This window comes from Melanostigma gelatinosum, assembly GCF_949748355.1.
Source record: "Melanostigma gelatinosum genome assembly, chromosome: 11".
Taxonomy (NCBI): domain Eukaryota; kingdom Metazoa; phylum Chordata; class Actinopteri; order Perciformes; family Zoarcidae; genus Melanostigma; species Melanostigma gelatinosum.
In genome coordinates, this window is record NC_136644.1 from 13,942,205 (window position 1) to 13,966,589 (window position 24,385).

The window sequence follows — 24,385 nt, forward strand, 5'->3', positions numbered from 1 at the left end:
TCAATACTAAGCTATTCAAATGATACACAGGTTCATATATTCATGTTTTTATTTTAAACATGTGCAAGATACAGTGAGCAGGGTGGCCGAGCCGTGGGAAAATGTCCAATTTCACTTAATGAGTCGAAACAAATATTATTTAGTTGTTGCAAATAATTTGCCATTGTTGAGCGTCTGAGCTGCAATATAGTGGGTGGCTAAGTAATAAATACTCTCCCAGTCAGTTCTAGTCTAGCCAGTTCTAGTCAGGATAAGTCTCTACAGGCGCCAGCACGAGCACTCCAAGACCCGTTTGAGAGGAGAACTTTGGCGGAGATTCTGCAGCCAAATAGCTGATATCAGATCAGCCTGACCTCACAATCAGACAGCAGACTCGTGGGACAGGGAAGCAGTACATGCGAAGCTTCTGTACTAGCTGTACACCAGACAGGTTTGGCTAGCTGGATTGACGTCATGCTCATCATTTATTTAGCTTTTTAAAACAACGGGGACAGATCCAGCACGGACAGTTAGTGAGGGATGAGGAGGTAAGGAAACATGAGAACACCAGGACACATATGGAGAACTCTGTCAAGCTACATATTAGACAAAGTGAACATCTTTTCTTCTACATAGCTGTCCTCAGTCTCATCTGCTTAACTTGGTCATGGAGGCATCAACATGTAATAGAGATGTTAAATTAACAGTGAAAACTCATCATAGCTTAATTTAACATCAGTATTCATAATTACACTTCATGTTTACTTCTCCTGATCTTTACCTCCTATAACAAGGTCCATAGGGGCATCTCAATAAATAAACATGTTATATTATATTATATAAGTGTTATTTACTCATTGTTTTCGTGTTGGAATGCATGTTATATATTTAACTGCCACGTAATAATGCGTGTTTGATACTTACATTTTTTTTTGCATCCAATCATACTGGGATGTTTGCTGAAATTGATAGGATGGCCCTACCTAGAACATTTTCCACCAGCCGCCACTGTTGTCATTACATTTTCAGCATATAACCGTCCCTCTGTACAACGGCCCGCCAGAAAATATCATAACTGGCCCGCCACACCGAGCTCCGGGACGAAAAGTGGCGATGTGAGCTGGCTTTATGTGCCAGAAATTTAAATTTGAACTGCTTAGCAATCCGTTTGCAGTTGACTTTGGAAAGAGCACATGTGGAGCTGATAGACCTCCAGTGTAATGACACTGAAGGCAAAGTGTGACTCTGAGGGCGCTGCACAGTTTCCAAGATTCATCCCCAAAATGATGCCTTTACTCCGCCTACATGCTGCTCAAATGCTCTGCATGTTTGGAAGCACATACCAGTGTGAGCAGCTGTTTTTTGTGATAAAGATGAACAAAAACCCACACAAGAGTCATCTCACTGATGCTCACCTTCACTCCATCGTGAGGGTTTCCACATAACCTAACCCCAGATATTAATAAACTGGCAGCCAAGAAAAGATGCCAAACATCTGGCTCTGGTACATGTGCAGAAAATAATGTAGCCTCCCTCAACATGTATTCTTTTTGCACTTTGTCCAATATCCCTTCTATCCTGTTTATTAAATGGTGACTCTATTTGGCCCTCAACGTATTCACAATGTTTAGTTTTGGCCCTCTCTGTGGTGAGTTTGACACCCCTGCATATATACTGTATTATGCTAAAAGGTGTCATTTTGTAACGTTTTTGGTTGTTGGTGTGCCGCGGGATCTTTTTAATGTAAAAAATGTGCCTCAGCTCAGAAAAGGTTGAAAAACACTAGTCTAATCAACCAAAATTTCGCGGACCCCCTGTTGAACATACATCCCCTACATCAATGGAGCTGAAGTGGAGCAACTGAACAATTTTAAGTTCCTGGGAATTAGCATCACAAACAACCTGACATTGTCATCACACATCTCCATCATGAAAGGCTGTATTTCTTAAAGAAACTTATGATGGCAAAGCTCCAGTGCCAAGTTCTTGTCAACTTTTACACAGGAGCAATAGAAAGCATCCTGACTGGACAAACTGGCATGGATGTGCACGGCCCAGGACAGAAGGGCTTTAGAGCGGGTGATTAAAACCGTCTGAAACATCATTGGTCCGAGCATCATTGCTATTGGTGACAAGAGGTGCCTGCGAAAAGCCCAAAGGATATTAAAAGACATGACCCACACCAGCCACAGCCTGTTCACCCTGCTACTATCTGGTAAAAGATACAGAAATATAAGCTACTTTACCGCCAGATTTCAGAGCAGCTTCTTTCCTCTTTTTTTTTACGTAGCAAAACCCAACTACAACTGCATTTCGTTGTGCTACCCTGTGTCGTACAATGACAGTAAATTAACCTTGAACCTTGAAAATGAAAGCAGACTTAAGAATATTCCAGGGCTGTAAGTGAAGAGTGTGTACCTGTAGAGGCAGCCACAGCCCCCACCAGAATGGAGGGGATACCCAGCACCAGGCAGAAGCCTGAAGAGGCGTAGCAGGTCACTTGAGCCTGGGTGTAAGATGAGGCGGACAGGATTCTTTGGTAGAACGCCTGATAGGCCAAACCACCCAGAGCCTGGCACAAACACAAAATTCAGACTTTAAGACAGGAATCAGTTTGCACAGCAGTGCTTTTGTTGTGCTTGGCGGTTGGCTCATCACATTATACTACAAGCCCACTCACCAACAACATGAAGTCATCAAACCACTTGCCGGCCTCATCGAACTCCACCGTGCCGACCCAGGGAGCCTGAAAGGTCTCGTTGTAGGCCGTCAGTGAGATGTCCATAGAGTGAGGGTTGGTCAACAGGAAAGGAACACACACCCACTGTGTACACAAACACAAGGATACAGTTAATCTGATTTTGGGCTCAGCACTCAGTTTCTGAGTGCTGCACAGCACACCTATGCCACACAATGATTAACTTTACACAGGTCATACTGATCCAGAACTCCCTCTTTTCAATCATATCACATGCTCTTTAACAGTGGGTGTAATAATGAGCAGATTTCATGGAATTTTAAATGGCATTTCATGGAGCTCATAAAGCTCAACTTTTAAGTCAACACGGACAAGAAGTCTTGAAAGAAATTCATTTGAACATCTACAATTGGGCAAACTGCTGCTGGTAAAGATCATGTGAAGTGATTGAAAGCTCCAGCAGCTAAGCCTTTTTGGGGAGATTATTTTGTCAACCACTATTTCTTATGTTACGAACACATTTCTTCGGCTAAGGAACTGTGTATACAACAAACAGGGGTGCAGCTTTAAAGCCGTTTCTCACCAGTGCGATGCGGAAGTGTGGCGCACGAATGGAGAAAATCTGAGTGCAACTATGCACTCTGGGTCCAGTGCAGTGGCGGCTGGTCAATAGAGGGCCATGGGGCATGGCCCCACCATGAGCCACACAAAAAAGGAAAAAAAACAAAACAAAAAAAAAATTATTATAATAATCATAAATTATACAAATTGTCAATATTTGTGTTTTTGAACTATGGAATGTACCCAGCAATGTGTGTAAAATATGATATCTGCGCAAAATATATGCTTTTCCTGCTCGTCCTCTCTGCCTGTGTGCTCGTCTGCTCCTGCTCTCTGCCTGTGTGCTCGTCTGCTCGTGCTCTCCGCCTGTGTGCACGACACTTCTGAGAACGCGCAGCTAGGGGGGCCTGATCGTTTTGGCCCAAAAGAGACGGGTCTATGAAGCAGTTTAGCCAATTGCTGATTCAAGATATAAATGAGTGACATACAATTTAGCCAATCAGTGCCCTCAAATAGATTCAGCGATGGGCCAGAACTATCTGGCCCATAGCTGCGCGTTCTCGTCAGGAGAAGTCTCTACGCGCGAGTGTAAGAAATTTGAGCAAAAAACTTTGGTTAGTAGATATAATAAAAGTGTTTAATAATTCATAATTAAGAATTCATAATTTGTCATAAACATAAGGGTTTTGGGGATGCATAATTAAGATAAACATAGAGTGTTGTAAGATTAGTAGCTAATAAGACATGAAGCTTCTGCCAAGGTTGCAGAAGTGTAACATTTATACTGAAGGATTATCATAGAAGGGAGTAAGTCATAACTGACAGAATTTGAATGTGTTAGCTGCTCAGGGAGAGAGAGATGTGGAGATAGGCGTTTACAGAAGTGCGTAGAGAAGTTAGCCAATAGAAATTGAGATAGACGGGAGGGGAGGAGTTGCGAACGAATATGTGGGCGGAGTTAGAAGTGTTTTTTCTGCCTCTTTTTAGCGTGCGGTGCCCTGCGACGTGTGTCTCATGGGACCAGAGGTAGTTTTTTTCCAAAGTAGGTTAATATTGTAATATTTCATAGGAGTATGTACTCCAATGTTTAACTGTAATCGTACTTGCATCAGTGGAATTAAATTCCTTTTAATTGTAAACCAGTCTTGGTAGATTTCTTATTGCAGCGTGTCGACTGTGCAAAGCAGCGGACACACGTGCTCTGGCCTTCTCTCTGTGGGGTGTGAGTCTTAGCCTCCACAAATTTGGCAGACCACGAAGGAACACCCTTACCGGCCTCGCTGTGTGTGCTGGAGGCAGCGTTGGTCAAGCAGACATCCTGGGCCCATAATATCGGTAAGCAGAGCCGTTTCATGAAATCTGTGAGTTAGCTTCTAAGATCTTAGGGGAGGTCTGTTTGCCTGGCGTTGCTAACAGCTAGCTCTGCGGTGCCGATGAGGACGTTCCACGGAGAAGGCCGAATTCCGCTGAGGTAAGCTACGTTTTACAGTCTGAAGTATGGTGAACTAAGGGACTAGTCCAGTGTATACAGAGGATCCTGAGAATAAAGAAATTAAAGGCAGACAGCGCTGTAATTAAATCACCACATTGGAATCAACCCGTTGTTTGTTTAGCGGACTGACTTTGCACATTCTGAGAGACACTCTGGCTCAGCGCGTGCATTGTTGGGTTTTGTAGATAACGAGTTTAAAAGCAGTTATGTAGCTTGGCGAACTGAAATATCGTGGCTTTCCGGCTTAGGGGTGCAATCCTTTGCGGGTTCGACCACGAATTGTGGGTCTCGTTGCATAAGCTGTTTAGAGAAGCTAGGCTAGCGGGAGTTAGCTTCTAAGGCTGCGGTTCACGGGTGATGAAACACCGATCCTGGAAGACTCTCTCGCTTGCTTTGGCCGTGCATTAAAAGTAGAGATCGTGTGGGTGATTCGGAAGAAGTAGAATAATGAGCTTTTGGTGGAACTAGACAGACTGGGAGAATGGTTGCTGGTCTGCTAGAGTGAACAAACGGAGTTGTACCCCAAACCGGACCGTTTTTAGCTAATGTTTCAATACAATTCACTTACAATGTTGATAAAAATGATCGTGTAATGTTTTCAGTTGATTTAATGGTGTTAAACTGAAGTTAAACTTCGTACCTTTCGAACGAAATATTGTTGTAATTATTACAGTTAGCTTTGCCTTTACCAGAGTCGTTAAAACGATGCTAACACGGGTGAATTAGCCATGCACTGCTCTTGGCCTAATCCGTACGGACTTCTATCCTCGTTGTAAACACTGGCTGCTGCTGGTTTTTCGGGGATATTTGCTTGTTCCAGGGTCGCAAAAATGACCATCAATGCTGTCAACACATCCGGGACCGTAGTTCTGTCCTTCACAATAAGATATCACGCTTCAACAACTCCAAATTATGCAATAAAAGCTCCTTAATTTCCGTTTGAGCTGTTTAAGCGTCGCCCGAGCGTTCTTTCTGCTTTCTCTCATCAAAGTCACTTTCCTATAGTATTTAGACATATAAACGTCCATATATATTCATGAAATTTGACACATAGATTATTTGATATGTATGAATTAATATTATTTACGTTTGGTTGGCGATCGCCGAAGAAAATGACAGCGTAATGACCGGAAAGGGCGTCACGACGGAATCGTTCGAGACAGGCCAATAGCAGCTAGCGCCGACCGAGGCAGGCCATCGTTACGTTAACTCGCGCGGCGATCATAAGGAACTGGAGTCTGGGGAAGCTAATAGACTGTTAAACCGGAGGATTTGAGGTTAAACAAAACCGGACAATAAGTCCAATAATACGTGTGACTAGTCTGTGTTTTAGCAGCGTGGAAATACGTTTAAAATGATGAATAACATTGCATGATCTGTAGCCGCTGTGTGAGGAGCTAACGCTAGCTACGTGTAGCTCCGGTTTTGCAGTACGCTGTATGTAAAATAAAAGTGCTTATAAAAGAAAATAACCAGTGGATTGTGAGAGGAGACACCTCCAGAGTACCAGTGGAATTAAAGTGTGGGATTTTGGTGAAACTTGTGTGTGCGTATGCTTTATTAGAAGCTCCGTTTTTGCTGTTAGCATTCCCGTTAGCATATCTTCTGGCAAAAGCTAGAATGTCAACAGAAAGCTAGAAACACGTAGAAGAAGAGCACAATGCCAGAAAAGCAACTCCATTACCTAGCGGTGAGGAGGAGTAACTGCTAGATAATAGTAATAAGTGTTTAGAATCTGTGAATTTTTTAGAGATTCATTGTCTAATGCTGCGTTCACACCGGTCGCGTTGATTTTTTGACGCGCGTCGAGATTACATACAAAGTCTATGCACAGACGCGATGAGACTGGCGCGCCGCGATTTTGCGATGGCGCGCCGCGTTGGACGCGTTATTGCAGTGCGGTGGACGCGGTGGACGCCGCAAAATTGCCAATGCGCGAGTTGAAATTTTTCAACTTCAGCGACATAATCGCGTGACGCTGTGGCGCGATAGCCTATCAGCGTTGAGTTGCTCCCCCTGTCATCACTGGCTTCCTGCCGTTGTTGAATCAGGAAATAAATCCTGTAGCAGTCTGTGTTCACCCAGAGCTCTACGATACCTCATATCAACAGAGACCGGACCAAACTATGTGTATTGTTATGGGAAATATGTCAGTCTACTGCTTTAGGGTTAAAGAATGTAAGTTTTAGAAGAACAGGCACTAAACCTTGTGTCTTCTAAATGATTCTAGTAAATTTCGGATCCAGGTGTCTTGTTATCTGTTATCTTGTGAATTGTTATCTTGTGCATTGTTTCTGTCTTTAAAGACGGGGACACACACAGGGGTCATGATTGGGGTATTTCCCTTGATGGGCATCAGCTGAAGGGCATGACCCTCTGCAGGCATATATGATGGGTGATGATTCACAGGCTTATTCCGTCTGTGCAATACTGTGACTTAACTCTTTAACCAGGTCACAGTGACATCAAAGGACGCATCTGGCTGGGTGTATCCATGGTTTATTGTGGGGCAAACTGATAACAAAGGGATTTGTAAACAGGCTTTAAAAGCACCTTCAGGTTATCGGAAAGACAGGACACTGTGCTTCAAAGGAAAACATCTGCCTTGACATCTTTTATTATCTTCTGTCTTCTTTTGTTTATTCTTGTTTGCAAACCAAGGTAACAGCATTCTAGCTGAGTATAAATGTCCGTGCATTTAACTGTGTCGTCAGAGCACCTCTTGCAGATGACGGTGATGTATCTGTGAGACTGTGTTCTCTTTGCTTGCAAGCAAATAAATTGACTATTACAACTTTGATCGTTCATCCAGACTCTGTTTCATTTGACATTGATGAGAAACATTTTACACTCTTCTCCCGACTATTCATAGAAATATTCCACAACAGTATGCATGTGTGTGTGTAAACCATACGGTACAAACAATGAATAGACGCTGCCGTATTTACGTCTACGTGACGTTATTGAGTGCTGGTGGAGCTGCTACGATGTTAGCATAGCCTAGCACCGATCCATCAGAACTCCATTGAGAAGACCAGTAACCTACAAATCGGCATCATTACGTAGTTATTTCGGAGTCCCTTTTTGTCGGAGAAGACAAGTACAAATCGGCATCATTACGTAGTTATTTCGGAGTCCCTTTTTGTCGGTTTATTGCCGTTGAATCACAGCCAAATCAGTTTATTTTGTGTTCCTACAGCTGTAGTAAACAGCGACCGGTGGCTTGCTAGACAGTGAATACAGCTCGATACAATCCACGGAGCTCCTCTGAACAATATTATGAACCAGACATGACGGCGTTTGGCATGCCGATGTTTGAGGGACTTCCACAACACGTACAAAGCAGCAGTGGTGTATAGTAACGCAGTAGAAATACTTCGTTACTGTACTTAAGTAGTTTTTTTGGATATCTGTACTTTACTTTACTACTTATATTTCTGTTTACTTTTACTTTTACTTCACTACATTTTGCAAAGAAAACCGATACTTTTACTCCGATACATTTCCCCTGAAACCTTCGTTACTCGCTACAAAATCAAATCTATCTTTAGAAACAAAATGAATCATGAGAGCAGCGTCGGGGACTGTGGTGGAACACAGACTGCAAGCAAGCAGGTTTGGTGAATCAGTGGTCCGAGCAGCAAGTTAAATCATTGGTTAATCACGTTAATGCGCAATTGCAAACAAGTGCTCTCAAAGCCGCGGTGTTCTGATTCCCAGTGATGCCCAGGATGCTACATGCTATAGCTAGCGGGCGACTACCTGAGTATAATTCCACTCTACGATGACTGATTTCATGATGGAAGCAGAAATGGAAGCACCTGCTACTCCCGCAACAAACGACGGTGGTGACGAAGACCAACACCCGTGGATCGCTAGCGAGTTAGTGAGCTGAGGAAGTGTTGACAGTTGTGCAGCACTAGTTGGCTAACGTTAGCTGTAGCTATATACACGGATTGACAGGAGCCGCGAGAGCGCAGCATTCGGGGAATCCTTCGCCGCTGTGCGCAAGCTGTCTGTGACGCTGAACACACCTCTACCTGCCTCAGCGCCCTGTGAAAGACTATTTAGCATCGCAGGACTAGTCTTCAGCCCAAGAAGAGAGAGACTGAATTCTCGCAATTTTGAAAACCAACTTCTTTTGAAGAAGAACAGGACATGTTTCAGTTTCAAGTAATGACTGGGTTACTTTCTGTGCTGCTTTAGTATTGATCATGTTTTGATATTTGAGTCATGTTGTGGATGATCAGATGGAGTTATGATGGTAGCAGTCGCCCAATTGCAGATTCAGCTTGAGACAAACCTTTGTCTATTGTGTTAAAATCAGGCCCATAGGAGTTTACAAGGCAGGTGTCCTTTCTCACAACACTGACCTGATGCATCAAGTGGATATGTTTTGCTGAACATAATATTATGCATTTGCCCTCTACATCCTCTAGTCGGAATGAGCATACTTATAAACGCACTGTTACAACTCCTTCATAGTGTCATATTGCTTTTCGGAGAATTATGATGATGAGTTCATCGTAGATGCAAAAGTATACTTATGTACAATATATTATGTTGAACATTGTTGCTCCTGAATGGATCACAGCCAACCCAATTCTTGTCAACACAGCTCCATGTCCTTGTTCATGATGCCACAGCACTTAAAAGAATAAACTTCATAATTCTCACAATTCTGACCCTTTGCTTTTTTATTAACAGCATTTACTTGTACTTGTACTTGTACTTTCAATGAACAGGTTATGATGTACATTTAATATCAGAAAATTACTTTTGATACTTAAGTACTTTTGTACTTAAGTACAATAAATATCAGATACTTTAAGACTTTTACTCAAGTAGTATTCTAATAGGTCACTTTTTACTTTTACTTGAGTAGTTTTCCAGTAAGGTATCTTTACTTTTACTCAAGTATGGCTTTTGAGTACTTTATACACCACTGCAAAGCAGCAATTGTCCTTATTCCTTTCACGGTTGACAGCGGAAAGAAATGGCGGCCAGGTGAACGGCTTCCAGGACGATAAACCACGCCCCCTCTCCGGCGCTACGAGATTTTGCGGCGTTTGGTGTGAACACGACCGGCGGCGCGTTGGACGCGATTGTGCAGTGCGTTGGACGCGATTTTGCAGTGCGTCAAAAAATCAACGCGACCGGTGTGAATGCAGCATAAGAGCTTTAAGCTTACATCCTGACTTTAGCTTTAATTAAGCATTACAACTTTAGTTGTTGACTTGGTTCTAATACAGCATTTTAACAAAGATTAATGGTTTCAGTTGTGCTTCTTCAATTCTTGAACTTAATTGTGATTCATTAGTAAATGAGATTCATTATTGTGCAGACCAGAGTGTAAGTGCAGTTCAACAGTTTGACTTGTATTGGTATTTCTGATTGAATATCTTTGAATACAGTTATTGATTTTTTGAAGTTGAATTTAATATTTAATTGATTAATTATTCATTGTTTTTTAATTTCATTTTACTTCCGGTTTTAAACCTTTTGAATTCAGATTTGGAACTGGATTGTGATCTTGATTTTGATTCTGATTTAGATGTTGAGTTTGATTTAGGAATTCTAACTTCAATTTTGGATTCAAGATTCCTTCACATATCCAGTATTGACTAATTTTGGTACATTTACTGTTTTATATCGTTCCTAAGAATCAATTTTGACACGGACGACGCTAACATTTGAGAGATCGTTGACCTCTCTTACACTACAGACGTATGCTAACATTTACTGCTGAACTTTGGGCAGTTTTGTGTTTGTTTTAGTCAAGGTGCGTGGTTGAGTGGATCCAAATCTGGGAAGTGGAGCAGTGGATCCCAGTTTTGGAGTCAACGACCGCACACAATACAGCACAGAGGGTGAGTTGACTTTGATTCATGTGATGACAAGCGTGCACATTTAATACACACATTTGAATACTCCTAGGCTGCATAATGTGTACATTAACGAGGCAGAGAAAGGAAGTGGGAGCGCTGGTAAGAAAAGTAAAATGTGAAGTAAGAGAAGTAGAACGCATCAGAAAAGATTTGCAACAGCAGATAGAGGAAAGATGAGCAGAAAGTAAAGAAGACGAGGATATAAAGAGAATGCAGTGGCGACTGCTGAAACTTCAAGTAGCAGAGGTCGACAGAGAGCAAAATAGAAAATGTCAGGCCAAGAAACAGATGATAGCAGCAGAAGCCCAGCAGCAACAAAATCCAGCAGTACCAGCCCCCACGGTGGTGTACTATCAGCCTCCACCACGATGCAGAGGTGGAGCATCCAACAGAGGGAGAGGTAACGATAAAGGGGGGCATGAAGGTCTTGTAAGTAAAGGAGTGTGCTACGTATGTGGGAGAGAAGGTCATTGGGTGAGAGATTGCCCTCATGAAAGAGCAGGAGGACCGTTCAGTGCAGCACCACAACATCAGCAGTACCTAAGACCAGGACCATCTGGACCTCCTCCCATGAGACATCAACAGATGCCCATGCTGTCACCAGGACCATGGGGAGGTTCAGTGTATAGCCAAGATACATAGATGATTACCACGTGATCTCTTACAGCAGAGATATCGTGGTGAAGGGGGGATATGGTAAGGTGTCAAACATTTTTTGTAGATCCACATTTAGAGTAGTTTTCAGTAAAGGTGCTACTCACAATTTTTGAGATTAATAACTTCATGATAAACCACAAGTATTTTGAATTTAAATACAGCAAAATCCAAGTCTAACTCAGTGATAGGTCCTAGCCTAGACTTGCTAACTCTATAAATTGAGAAATATACGGGAGCTCTAACTAACATGAGCCGAGTTTTGTTATCTCAGGTGACAAACGCAGAAGCAGCAGCTGACGAAAGGAAGCAGGCTGACGTGTCACCAGGCAGTCTGGTGTGGATAAAAGTCCACAAGCGCAGGTGGAGTGAACCAAGGTGGACCGGTCCATGGGAGGTAGTATTGGCAACCTCGCAGACACTCGCAGAGACAGGATTGAACATCAAACAGGCAAAATGTGAAGCTAAAGACACCTCAAAAGAGGGGTTTAGACAGTACTGACAATGACGTTTCCCCCACAGTTTAAGCGAGGGCGTCCATTAGGAGACTCTAGGTTCAGTGGGTTATGGAAGTCTGTAATTATTTGCTTCCTGATTTCAGTAGTTTCCCTCTTAGTATGGGGAATTAACCACAGACAGGAACCAGAACACATGCATGACTACATCAAGATTCGACATTTAGCCTCAGTAGCTAATCAAACCGATCTCCGGCCACGTAGAGAGGCTTCTCTGAAGACACTCACCTATGAAAATGTAACTCTCACTCTTACGTTCAAAGAAGGTACAACATCAACGGTCCAGTTCGACTTCTGTGAAGTAGTTTCCTGTCCCAAGTATGAACACACCTACGGTTGGATGACCTAAACCTTGTGCATCATAACTGACCAGTGTGGGCCCGCCACAAATAAGTATGGGAAGCTGTTATCATATTATGACTGATTGTGAAGACTGGGGATGGGCAACGATGAACACAGGCGGCGAGGGTTTAGGAAAAGACCCCAACCCAGGCCTTAAAGACCGACTAAAGATGTTAAATGCCCCAGCTTCTTATCACATGTGTAGAAAGGGGGTGGGTAGGTGTAATCCTTTAAGACTTACCCTAACAGACCCAAAATTGACTGACGGAGGACTTTACGTAGTACAGGATAAGGCAACTACTGATAGTCCTGCCCCACAAGGGCTCATTAGGATTATTGTTAAGCCTGCAAAAAGATCATGGATGATCAGGTTCAACATACGACTGACGCAGAGAATGAGGTACCGGGGGTGGAAACTGGAATGGCGGATGGGAATTTATGGTGGGTACAATATACGGCTTCAAGTCAGAGAAGTACTGATTGTATTGTGTGTTCAGGACCTAGACCCCTAGCAACACCAGTTCCTTCAAGATTTAGACCCCTAAGTCCTGAATTTAGTTGTATTTTAACTCTGTTTACTGATGACACTTTGCCCCTTCATCACACTTGTCAGGGGCTACACTGGGATTACCCACCTGTAGAATATAATACCCCACCTCTGTTCAAGGTTTCAGAGGGTCCATTTGATTGTATAGTCTCAGATACAGCTAAGGGGCCCAATGTAGGTAGTATTATTGAAGCAAATTGTAGCAACAGTCACAATGCTAGCGACTATCTATATAACAGTGTGTTAAGACAGACAGCATCTAGAGCTGATTTATGGTGATGGTGTGGAGGAAGAACCATATATCCAATCCTGCCTAAAGATTGGACAGGTAGAGGTGCGTTGGTGCAACTTATATTGCCATTCTATATCTTGCCTGTCAATGACGCAACTTATAGAGAACTCATCTCTCCACGCCCACATGCTAACAGAAGATCCAAAAGAGATGCCGGTAGCCCAAAGGGAGCTTTTGATGACCAAGTCTACATAAGATGTCATAAGAGGGCCAAGGGGGGTGTCTAACAACTTTCAAGCCAGAAATCAAACAGCAGCAGATTTAGAATCTGTTTTCTCTCAGAGGGTGACGATTAATAAAAATGTCGAGTGGATCAACTACATTTACTATAACCAACAGCGTTTTGTAAACTTCACCAGGGACGCCATATCAGGACTGCATGCACAGCTGGTGAAGACTAGTTTAATGACCTTGCAGAACAGAATGGCATTAGATATGATTTAGCAGAGAAAGGTGGCGGTTGCCAGATGTTTGGGTCTGCGTGCTGTACTTTCATTCCAAATAACACAGCTCCTGATGGATCGGTGACCAGGGCGCTGGAGGGACAGACAGCACTCAGCCAAGAGCTAGCGGAGAACTCTGGTGACACGAATCCATTCACCGACTGGTTGGAAAGTATGTTTGGCAAGTGGAAACATACATTTTTGTCAATCGTAATTACTCTGTGTGCTGTCGTCGTAGGCCTCCTAGTCGTCTGTGGATGGGGGTTCCCTTGCATCCGTGGACTTCTACAGGGGTTTATTGCTTCAACGATGAGCCAGACACCAGTCCAGGGCAACCAGTTATGTGTCGAGGATGAGGGAGAATTGGAGCTTCTGATGGCCACAGTCTAGATGAGGCCACCAGCGGAACATCACGAGCGGTTCCTGACCATCCTCTCGGAGATCCTGAAGGACCTGATAAAGGCCCAGATGGACTTCTAAAACATCCGGTGAGATATTGGAAATTTGGGAAATTGACGGATTGTTTTGGATGAGTATTTTGAGATTTTATTTTTTGTTTAATTGGGTTATAAGGGGATTTTAGGGTGTAAGGATTAAGAAATGTAATTTTGTCAAGTGTAAAAGAACAGTCAAGGCTTCTCAGTATGTGTTCTCTAGCCTACACACTGTATCCTGATCCTGCCAGCCCCAAGACATGGAAGGCAGTGAACTTCAACGCATTCGATTTTTTTTCTTTTTTGCGTAAGCGAGGCAAGCGTAGGGTGAAACGGACCGAACAGGAATACGTGAAATGATATCTGTATGCATGAATTGTTTGTCACTGTTTAGATAGATAGGGAGCCTCTCCCTGGATTGAGTAGGGGGGAGGTCTCCAGGGACATTTGAGTAACTAACTACATTTGAGTAACTAACTCACAGTGAACTGTGGGTTAGGGGGGAATTGTAAGAAATTTGAGCAAAAAACTGTGGTTAGTAGATATAATAAAAGTGTTTAATAATTCATAATTAAGAATTCATAATTAGTCATAAACATAAGGGTTTTGGGGATGCATAATTAAGATAAACATAGAGTGTTGTAAGATTAGTAGCTAATAAGACATGAAGCTTCTGCCAAGGTGGCAGAAGTGTAACATTTATACTGAAGGATAATCATAGAAGGGAGTAAGTCATAACTGACAGAATTTGAATGTGTTAGCTGCTCAGGGAGAGAGAGATGTGGAGTTAGGCGTTTACAGAAGTGCGTAGAGAAGTTAGCCAATAGAAATTGAGATAGACGGGAGGGGAGGAGTCGCGAACGAATATGTGGGCGGAGTTAGAAGTGTTTTTTCTGCCTCTTTTTAGCGTGTGGTGCCCTGCGACGGCTGTGTCTCATGGGACCAGAGGTAGTTTTTTTCCAAAGTGGGTTAATATTGTAATATTTCATAGGAGTATGTACTCCAATGTTTAACTGTAATCGTACTTGCATCAGTGGAATTAAATTCCTTTTAATTGTAAACCAGTCTTGGTAGATTTCTTATTGCAGCGTGTCGACTGTGCAAAGCAGCGGACACGCGTGCTCTGGCCTTCTCTCTGTGGGGTGTGAGTCTTAGCCTCCACACGAGCACTCCTCCTCCAAGACCCGTTTGAGAGGAGAACTTTGGCGGAGATTCTGCAGCCAAAGAGCTGATATCAGATCAGCCTGACCTCACAATCAGACAGCAGACTCGCGGGAAAGGGAATCAGTACATGCGAAGCTTCTGTACTAGCTGAACAGGTTTGGCTAGCTGGATGACGTCATGCTAATCATTTATTTAGCTTTTTCATTTATTTAGCTTTTTAAAACAACGGGGACGGATCCAGCACGGACAGTTACGGGAGTGAGGGATGAGGAGGTAAGGAGACATGAGAACACCAGTACACACATGGAGAACTCTGTCAAGCTACATATTAGACAAAGTGAACATCTTTTCTTCTACATAGCTGTCCTCAGTCTCATCTGCTTAACTTGGTCATGGAGGCATCAACATGTAATAGAGATGTTAAATTTACAGTGAAAACTCATCATAGCTTAATTTAACATCAGTATTCATAATTACACTTCATGTTTACTTCTCCTGATCTTTACCTCCTATAACAAGGTCCATAGGGGCATCTCAATAAATAAACATGTTATGTTATATAAGTGTTATTTACTGATTTTTTTCGTGTTGGAATACATGTTAAATATTTAACTGCCAAGTAATAATGCGTGTTTGATACTTACATTTTTTTTGCATTAAATCATACTGGGATGTTTGCTGAAATTGATAGGATGGCCCTACCTAGAACATTTTCCACCAGCCGCCACTGGTCCAGTGTAAATTATCAGCATTGCCATATTCTGTTTTCGTGAAATGTAAAAATGAATTGCGATAACGTTATCTTAGTACAGAGCCAGGCTAGCCATTTCCCACAGTCTTTAGTCTTTGGGCTAAGCCAATCGACCAGCAACATTCCTGTATTCAGGTTTAGTGAATGAGGCCCAATGACTTTCCTCCTAAATAGTGCCAGTGTCCACTCCACTCAACAAAAAACTATCCAGACAGAGAATGTCAAACAAGATAACGTTAACGTCTCAATACATAAACTAATCAGACCCTGAATTTGATGCTAACGGTAGCTGTTGTGGCCACAGCCATCGAATGAAGGCTGGGACACGCTTGAGCTGTGGGGTATGACACATGTAACTGGAGCTGTTATTGAATAAGCTAATGAAATCAGTACATGCTTTAATTTAGTAGGTCAATTAATCAGCTAGCATAGTTAATAAGCTACCAGCTACCTCTGCAGAAAATGTGTTCCCTCTGTCTTCTTTCATCAACTTGTTACTACAATGTAGTTGAGTGAGTAATAGGATACATGCATGATGTTCATTATTCAATAGAAGAATGAAGCTGGAGCTATGAGGTTACCCTCCCTGATTGTTCAAGATGCTGCTGTGTGAACAGGTCAATAGCTAGATGTTACGCACCAGACTGACAAAGATGAGGATGAGCTGGATGACGTCTGTGTAGGCCACAGAGTAGAGCCCCCCGAGCAGTGTGTAGATTATGGCCACCACTGAGGAGATGATGATGGAGTAGATGTAGGGCAGGTCCAGGATCACACTCATAGTTCCACCTGGAGCAACACAACAGAGTGATGAGCATCGGCGGACCGACGGACAAAGAGTCTTACACCAAGTTGTCTAATGTACAGGCGTCGGTTGCTCCAGATACATGCAACTGCTTGCTGTGATTGTTAAATTGCGTGTTTTATTAAGTTCTCAATCTCTTTCAGGCTAAATATTTTCCCTCTCACACAGACACGCATTATACATGCATAAGTATGTACTTAAACTAAAGACGCAAGGCAATGCTATTGTCTTGTTTTACTTTTCATATCTTAATGCAGTTTTTTCCCAAAAAACACAAATAAATTAAACTTTTAACAACAAAAAGCAAAATATTACATTTGTCGTCATTGAAATCAATAATAAAGCTACACTTACCCATGGGAGGCTTTGGTTAAACTTTTGAAAAGCACCCTAGAGCTTAGATAAAGCAACAAGCCAACATAAAACGATACAATTGTAACAAAAACAACTGTACAGAAACACATAACAGTAGCAGCCTATTGATTGTGACTCCAAAATATGCCTTTTCACCCTTTTAGATGAATTATCACCCTAATACTGATAATTCTTAATTCAGCAAACAAAATCAAGCAGAAGGTAAAGAGAAGTGTCTTCAAGTAGTGAAACAAATGTGTAAAACACGTATAAGTAGAGATAAACAAGTGAATAATAAAAGAAGACATCTTGTTACTCAAACAAGGCAAGCAAAACGACACTACCTTCACCAGCTCTTCTCCCACATTGCCAGGGTCTCCCCAGCCGCAGCCTGCAGCCACACACAACAATGCTCTTAAACATAAAAAGTGTCAGATCGGCACCATTGAGTGCGACTTACCACCCTGGTGACCCCTCACCCCCCTAAACCATCCCGTCTTTGCATCATCTTGACAATGCATATTTCACAGTTTTCAGTTTGTCCTTTCACCCCATGTGTTTGACATTTTTTAAATCAAATCTATTACCCTGAAAGATTTGTCACCATATTATTTATCGGCTGCTTTATGATATTAACTAAATTAGTTTGTTGATGTTTTTTTACCCTGCAGACAGACTAACCCATCACTTATTTTATATTACAACAAGATAGTAGGTACCGCAGATATTCACCACCTGTTCATACTTTATTTTTAGGTAAGCGCTGAATACGCATTAGGTAACATTGAATGACAGTTACCTAATGTTTTTCACTCTTTAAGTCATATTCACAACTTTTATTTTGAACTTGTTGTCATTACAAGCTTTTCTGTGTTGCTTTGCTGTGTTTTGTTTACTTTTGTAATATGTATAAATTGAAATGTGATCAGACTCTAACCACAAGCGGTCAGTTGAGATGCATTCTGATGTTATGTGTTGTCAAAAAGAGTTGAGATCCCAGGAGAGCTGCCTTAAATGAGGAATATATGGTCGGCCTGTAAATTAGGCTAAAGGGACACAAAGCGTACAATTAAGAGTTAAAAGATGAAATCTAATAATCATTTTAAAGCAAGCATGTATTACATAACAAATGTAAAGTGATTTCAACAAATGTCAACCTGATAATAATAATAACAATAATAATAATAATAATAATAATAGGTGTATCTGAGTAGAGTGCAGTCTGCGTGTGTTGAAAGTGCGGAGGTAGAGGAAGTAAGCAGGGTGTTGGCTTGAAGGGATGGGGAAATAACAGAGGTTGAGAAGGAGCTCATGCAGGGTAGCGGTTGAGTAGAAAAGACACAAAGCATAATCAGGATGAAGGATGAGATCAATAATCATTTTATAAGCAAGTGTGTACTAAGTAAAGTGATTAACAACTGTAACCGTGATTATGATAACTAATCTGTGTTAGAAAAGGGGAAGTGAAGAATGCAGAGACGTTAGGATTGCAAGAGAAGGCAAGGTGATTTCCACACATCCACAGCATAAGCACACACACTTAATGATGAAGAATGAATCATGTGCAGAGTAAAGGGAGGGGGGTCCAGACAGCCCAAAAGTGTTATAAAAGAAGTAACTTGCAAACAGCAAGACGGGAATTCACAAGTCATCCATGGAGAAACACTGGACCTCGTTCGACAGCCGCGTCGGAGGACTTCGTCTCTGTTCACGGAAAGAAGACCGCCGTTCGTGGACAAAGATTGAAAGACGGAGATTTTCCTCCCCCGCTGCTTGACTTTAACAACTGGACAATGGATGGACACAGCCGCCCTAAAGACTTTGTACTGAGCCTGAAGGATCGCTGAACGGACTTCGTTGGCCGAGCAGGAGGAGCCGAAGGGTTGGCCAGACCTTCGCTCCTAAAAACCCCAAAAGGATTTTTTCATCACATCGACAATCCAGCTCCACCGAGCCGCCTCGGCATCGAAACTAATGAGTATAATCTAAGAAGGAAATTGTAACGAATCGAATCAAGTATAGTATTATTTTATGTGAGCTGTAGCTGTGCCCCTGCTAATAAATATATCCTTCAATAAAGATCTAATCTGCATTTAAAGTAAATTTCTCAAGTGCATTAATTTTGCTTAAGTAGTAAATGTTCCTTGTGGCAGTAAAAAGTTAAATCTATTGTATGTATAATGCTGCGTTCACACCGGTCGCGTTGATTTTTTGACGTGCGTCGAGATTACATACAAAGTCTATGCACAGACCTGATGAGACTGGCGCGCCGCGATTTTGCGATGGCGCGCCACTTTGGACGCGTTTTTGCGTTGGACGCGGCAAAATCGCCAACGTGTGAGTTGACATTTTTCAACTTCTGCGAAATAATCGCGTGACGCTGTGGCGCGATAGCCTATCAGCGTTGAGTTGCTCCCCCTGTCATCACTGACTTCCTGCCGTTGTTGAATCAGGAAATAAATCCTGTAGCCGTCTGTGTTCACCCAGAGCTCTACGATACCTCATATCAATCGAGACCGGACCAAACTATGTGTACACATGTGTGTGTGTAAACCATACAGTACAAACAATGAATAGACGCTGCCGTATTTACGTCTACATGACGTTATTTAGTGCTGGTGGAGCTGCTACGATGTTAGCATAGCCTAGCACCGATCCATCAGAGCTCCATTGAGAAGACAAGTAGCCTACAAATCGGTATCATTACGTAGTTATTTCGGAGTCCCTTTTTGTCGGAGAAGACAAGTACAAATCTGCATCATTATGTAGTTATTTTGGAGTCCCTTTTTGTCGGTTTATTTTCCGTTAAATCACAGCCAAATCAGTTTATGTTGTGTTCCTACAGCTGTAGTAAACAGCGACCGGTGGCTTGCCAGACACAGTGAATACAGCTCGATGAAATCCACGGAGCTCCTCTGAACAATATTATGAACCAGATATGACGGCGTTTGGCATTCCGACGTTTGAGGGACTTCCACAACACATACAAAGCAGCAATTGTCCTTATTCCTTTCACGGTTGAAAGCGGAAAGAAATGACGGCCAGGTGAACGGCTTCCAGTCGATAAACCACGGCCCCTCTCCGGCGCTACGCGATTTTGCGGCGTTTGGTGTGAACACGACCGGCGGCGCGTTGGATGCGATTTTGCAGTGCGTCAAAAAATCAACGCGACCAGTGTGAACGCAGCATAACAACTGAGAGTTCCGAATGGTTATCCTAGTGACCTATCCACTTAACAATCCCTTACGGTTTTAGATGTAATCCTTAGCCGTTCAAACCAAACCTGGCAATTTACCAAGAGCCCAGATCCAAAAGAGGGAAGCTGCCATAACTGACACGACTGGTAGGACTGGTAGGAGCGCCCGGGGCCCGGAGGAAGCAGGGTAGACGTCAGGAGTAACGGTAGTTAGCAGAGCCAGGCGAGTTTCCTCGCAAGAACACCAGCTCGCCAATCTTTTAATAGAGAGCTGAGTCAGTAGGTAGCCCCGTATCGGGCCAGAGAACCCCCGGATCTAACAGTGTGAACCGGAAATCCATCTCGACCTGATATGGATATATCTGGATATGCATCCAGACTCAACAGGGCACTGTACCCCTATCTGTTCTGTGCTGAGCTGTGCTCTTCCCATCCATGCTAAATTAGAAATTGGACGGGGATGGACAGAGAGAAAGAGCTGCCGAAATACCCCTGTGTTATTTTTAGATCCATGTCCCACCTTCACACTACTCATGCATGTGCGTGCGTGCACAACCACCACAAACATACCATTTGCAGCCATTCTGTTCTGTCCCCGATTCTTTCCCGGAAGAAATTTGACCTTTGTTGATACTGCGCACAGCACATGGGAAGTGTGTTTTAAAAGTCAGTTCCTTTCTGGCACTGAACCACCCAAGCCCCCCCCCACTCTCAAGCAGACCTGAAGCTCAGTTTATATTACACTTATACACACACATAAACAAACAGTCTCCCAGCAACAACTCCCTTGGGTCAAATGCTCAGTGCACTGGAGTGTCAAGTGTTTATGTGCGTGTGTGCAAAGTGCCCGTCGGGGATGAAAGCATAACTTTCCCAGAAACAACGACAGGAGGTTTTACTGAGGAGTGAGGGGTCCTCTGGTTCTATATTGGTTTAATAGGTTTGGGACATTCCTTCCTCCCAACCAGTCCTTTTGTGGAGCGTGATACAGCATACAGTGCTACCTTGGTGACTCAAATACTCAAATGGATTTCACTGTTTCCCTTCAAGTTTAAAAAGACTTACAGAATCATCATGTCAATTCAATATGTAGCATGTTCCCTCTGTCAATCAGTTAGAGCCCTGGCACAAACAATAGTAAAAAAATTCTGATGACTCTAATGACAAATTATAACAATCTGGTTTGAGTAATTGATCACCTTTCACAATCAACAGGCTGCTCGATGTTTAACCCCCCTTTTCAAAAAACACTGGAAAAGAAAACAGTATTAAAAACACACAAGAAAACATTACGTATACACATTCACGCTGCAGAGCACCTGCACACTTGTGTGCACTATAAAAGCACAGAAACAAACACGGTTAAATGATCACTTACAGACTAGAGACACAAACAACAGTGACACTTTTTTGTCACCTGAACAAATTTCCACACTACACAATAATAATCCCACAAAATAATAATAATCATCCATGGATGATGGCTGACCCTGTTTGTGCTTATAATTATGTTTCTCAATTGACCGTTTGCTAATGACCAACAAAAACAACTTCAAGACTCCCAATGATGTTGCTTTGGACATTATATGTATCAGAAATTACATGAAGTCGTTGCCAGGTTTAAAACCTGACGATATAGGATAAGTGACAGCATTATCAATTAATATTAAGGTTTTACCGAATATCGCGTTTTTGACATTTGATGTTTTCGGATGAAGCTTCAAATGTTTGTCATCATATGTCATCAACCTATAAAAATGGGGAACATATTATTTTGTGTTGTGGTAGTATAAATGTAATATATGGTGCTGTTAGATTGCTGCTTGTGTTAGACCACCCCTTTAATACAGGTAAGATCCATCCAGCAAGCCGGAGAGTAAACAGTTTTTTGACCTCAATCAAAATTATGTTTTAGAATGGCTAAACGCCAAACAATATAGTTTGAAGCATACTATTTAGTGAGATGAAAATAATTGAATTTCGGAAATGATTGGGCTACATTTATCTGTTTTCAACAAATTCATTTTTTGGACGAGCCCTGTGTATGTGCGAGAGAGAGAAAAAGAGAGAGAAAGAGAAAACAGAAGTTGGACTATTGCACGCAATGTTCAAATATCAACGTTATGATTATTTACAGCTTCGAACTACTCAGTACAGCCCTAATTAATATAAGGCCTGTTATTATCTATCTTATCTGCATGCCTGCATCAGTGAGTGAGTGTGCACCTTTGTGTCTGTCCACAGCTATCTCGCATCTGCTGCAGCAAACTGCATGATATTTTGGGTGCCCAATTATGGCTGCACAATCAAGGAATTCTGGGTTGGGGTGACTCACACTTACTAAAAACACCTTTTGTTGCCTGTTTGATTGGGCCGCTATTGATAGCACAGCTGAGTGCATTGCTGACCCTGGTGTGCTTGGCTAACAATTAACAGCCAATGCACAGCCAACCAGTGTACACAGTGCTGTACCTCACTGCAACTAACCCACTGCTAACCAGGCAGAAAGCTTGGTGAGTTAAAACATTTTTTTGGACAAAATTGTATGACGTGTATTATACAATGACTTTGAGGAGATTGTTTTTGCCACTTGTTTTTGAGTTTGAATTCAGTATGTTTGAAGACTGTGTTGTATTCATTCCATCAAACAGAAGCAAAACACAAGGACGTAACACATAATAATAAACACATATGCTCCATATGATTCAGTCCAGTCATGAATGATGAAAACCAGCGGAATAAAGCTCAGCATTTACAGTCATTACAATGACATGCTTCTTTGGCACCACCAATAGAAAATGCAACCACATTGTAACCTCTTTTACACAGTCGTGCCCACTAAGAGCCCCTCTCCAGTGTGTAGAGTTAAATGTGAGTTTATTATAGTAAAAACACTTGGATTGTCTGATCTTACGAAACTTAAAGTTTTCGGTGGAATGCCTGCATCGTGAATATAATGGTTTCAGCGGGAATATTTGTGAACTAAAATTCCACATTATCAATTTGTTTGTTTACATTTACATTCCCAGTGTAAAAAGGCTTTTAAAGGCAAGCTGTAGTTTGAGGTGGTAATTTGTATTATTTATTGTCAGGTGTTACTTCTATTCTTTTCACATGCTTTCTTGCAGTAATCCACAGTGCGGAGCCAAAAAAGCACCACATCCAGTCTACTCTGGTGTCTGTGCAAATTGTGTACTCAGACCTGTGGTTGCCTACATCATTGCATAAGTATGTAAGTAATTAAGTAGTATTATATTGCCAGAGAGTTTTACAGAGTGAAGTAACTTACCCAGGCTGACAAGTGTGCGTGCCACCCACAGGACATCAGCCACCAGTGCGGGAAAGATCAGTGCAGTGCTCAGAACGTTCCCATATTTCTGTTGGAAGGGGTCCATCATTGTCACATACTTGTTCTCTCTCATAGGCTTGGCAAAGAAAAACCCACCTGGAGCAGTAGGGAAGGGATTAGCATAGAATGATAATCGATCTCTTGAAATTATGATCTTTCTATCATTTAAAATCCCAATGAGAGAGAAGGGACAAAGAGGAAGAGGGTCAGCAAGAGAGTGAAAGACAAGAACAATGTTCCCTCCAAATAACACAAGAAACACCTTCAGCTGAAGCTGGGTCTACTGGGCCAACATAGGGAATGTTGTATTTCCTGATCAGGGAAATTGGAGTTTCCATTTCCTATTACTGTCACACCAGGCAGGCCATTGGGACATTGGGACTGCAGGGCTGATGATTTAGTTTCAAATGCTCACAGACAGCACGCTGTGATTGTCGATTTAATGAATTCAGGAGTGGGCAATGTAAGTCTCTGGGGGAACTGTCCATTTGCACCTGTTGCCTCAAGTTACAATCCTGAACTGATTTCTCATGGTCCTATTTTTAACATGAGCGAGACATTTATTGGTGCGTGGAGTCAGATGGGAGTTGGGGGCATGGCCGCTACCTTACTGTCAACAATGCTTCAACTCGAGACAGAAGTCTGTGAAGCTCAATTTGAAGTTTTCTCTTGTGAACTGTGTGTAGAAACTTAATTTTAGAGTATTCCCTGAAATGGCTAAAGTACTCTTTTGATGAATTATGATGAAAACAACAATCTAATACACACTTGTGCTTGTTGTTAAAATATAATTCAAATTGCCTGAGTGTCATACTACATGACTTTCATTCGTGTAAAATAAGGTATGGACTGAATGTCAAATGTTGACAAGAACAATCTTTCTTCTTCCAATACTGAGTCCTGACCTCTCAAAAATAATCT

At 42.2% G+C, this 24,385-nt stretch overlaps 1 protein-coding gene across 3 annotated transcripts in view; it reads right to left on the bottom strand.

Moving 5' to 3' along the window:
* LOC306784395 (high affinity choline transporter 1-like) overlaps positions 1-24,385 on the bottom strand; it is a 37,962-nt gene that overhangs the window by 7,327 nt on the left and 6,250 nt on the right. For all 3 annotated transcript variants that reach the window (XM_079278364.1, XM_079278365.1, XM_079278366.1), the window contains 4 exons: positions 23,405-23,560; positions 16,401-16,549; positions 2,660-2,803; positions 2,398-2,551 (listed from right to left, as the gene is read on the bottom strand). In XM_079278364.1, the coding sequence (XP_079134490.1) occupies positions 2,398-2,551; positions 2,660-2,803; positions 16,401-16,549; positions 23,405-23,560 (603 nt within the window). The remainder of the gene's footprint in view (positions 1-2,397; positions 2,552-2,659; positions 2,804-16,400; positions 16,550-23,404; positions 23,561-24,385) is intronic.